At 60.7% G+C, this 1,211-nt stretch overlaps 2 protein-coding genes across 2 annotated transcripts; one reads left to right on the top strand and one right to left on the bottom strand.

Annotated features, from left to right (window-relative positions):
- Nucleotides 1-78: 78 nt before the first annotated feature.
- On the top strand, nucleotides 79-852 carry SPRG_10545 (hypothetical protein; the record flags this gene model as incomplete). The annotated part of the gene is made up of 3 exons (XM_012350193.1): nucleotides 79-187; nucleotides 230-438; nucleotides 482-852. 3 exons carry the CDS (start codon nucleotides 79-81, stop codon nucleotides 707-709), a joined length of 546 nt encoding a protein of 181 aa, XP_012205583.1. The 3' UTR covers nucleotides 710-852.
- On the bottom strand, nucleotides 795-1,163 carry SPRG_10544 (hypothetical protein; the record flags this gene model as incomplete). The annotated part of the gene is made up of 2 exons (XM_012350192.1): nucleotides 795-913; nucleotides 959-1,163. 2 exons carry the CDS (start codon nucleotides 1,161-1,163, stop codon nucleotides 795-797), a joined length of 324 nt encoding a protein of 107 aa, XP_012205582.1.
- Between the last annotated feature and the right edge of the window lie 48 nt (nucleotides 1,164-1,211).

Genomic DNA, 1,211 nt, shown 5'->3' with positions numbered 1-1,211 from the left:
TCGAGCGACGACGCCCTCGCCAAGGCCGCGCGGCAGCTGGCCGTGCTTGAGCTACCGCTTGACACGCGGACGTCGGTCATGCGCGGCGAAGAGAGCAACTTTGGCAACTTGGTCGCTGACGCGATCCGGTCCGAGCTCGGCGCGCAGTTTGGCCTAGTCAACGGCGGCTTTGTCCGTGGTGACAATGGTACGATCGTTGTTATCGTCGAGTGTCTGAGCGAATTGGTAGTGCACCCGGCGAAGACAACGGTGACGGTGGGACTGCTTGAGAAAGAGATGCCGTTCCCGCGCCCTGCGGTGCTCATCAAAATCAAGGCGGCCGACTTCAAGGAGGCGATCGAGCAGCACTTGCGAGTGTACCCGGCGCTCTCGGGCTCGTTCCCGCACGTTTCGGGCCTTCGCATCATTTACGACCGGTCGCGCCCCGAGTCGCCAGCGGTACCGCCGCCGCCTTTCGTATTCCAGCTGATGGGCTGCGTAGATTACATCGTTCAAAGATGAGTTTGGCAGAGACATCGACTTGGACGCGGTCGTGCTCGTCGCGACGACCAAGTTTGTTGCGGGCGGCGGCGATGGCTGCGTCGCGTGGCAGAAGGGCGAGCTAGTCTCGACACACGACCAGATCGCCGAGGAAGTCGTGCGCTTCATCGAGAAGAAGCGGCTGCTGGCGTATCCTGCGAAGGAGGGCCGACTCGTCATCGTCGACTAGACTACCGCAGGAGATGGTCCGGGATGCGATATCATAGAACCATCGTGTCGCGACCGAGGTTACGCTGTGCTATGCAAGTAATCTCTTACGCCGCTTCCCCTTGTAACCGCGCGAGCTGCGAGAGAAAGTCAAGCGTCTCGTGGAGTTTGTACTTGAGCTCGAGCGACGCAATGAGCTTGTCGTGGACGCGCACCTGTGGCGACGCTGCGCACAGAATATGAGAACACGTCACGAGCGCATGCATCGAACCTTCTGCCGACAGCTGCGTCTCCCACGACTGCAGCAACTGGTCATTGAACGCAAGCATGCTAGCGACAGACGTTCCCGCCTTCGTGCATCGGCGAAGTCGCTTGGGCGCAGGCGTGGCCGTCACATTCTCCATCTCGATGGCTTTGCGCTTGGATTGCATCTTGAGCTGCGCCTTGCGCTTGATGCGCGCGCGGAGGTTTTGCATCGGGACGATTGGTTCCTTCTCAACTCGAGGCGACGGCGGCTAGCACCG

This window comes from Saprolegnia parasitica (assembly GCF_000151545.1).
Source record: "Saprolegnia parasitica CBS 223.65 unplaced genomic scaffold supercont2.62, whole genome shotgun sequence".
Classification (NCBI taxonomy): domain Eukaryota; phylum Oomycota; class Saprolegniomycetes; order Saprolegniales; family Saprolegniaceae; genus Saprolegnia; species Saprolegnia parasitica.
The sequence above is the reverse complement of the archived record's forward strand: the minus strand, read 5'-3'. Positions and strand labels throughout refer to the sequence as shown.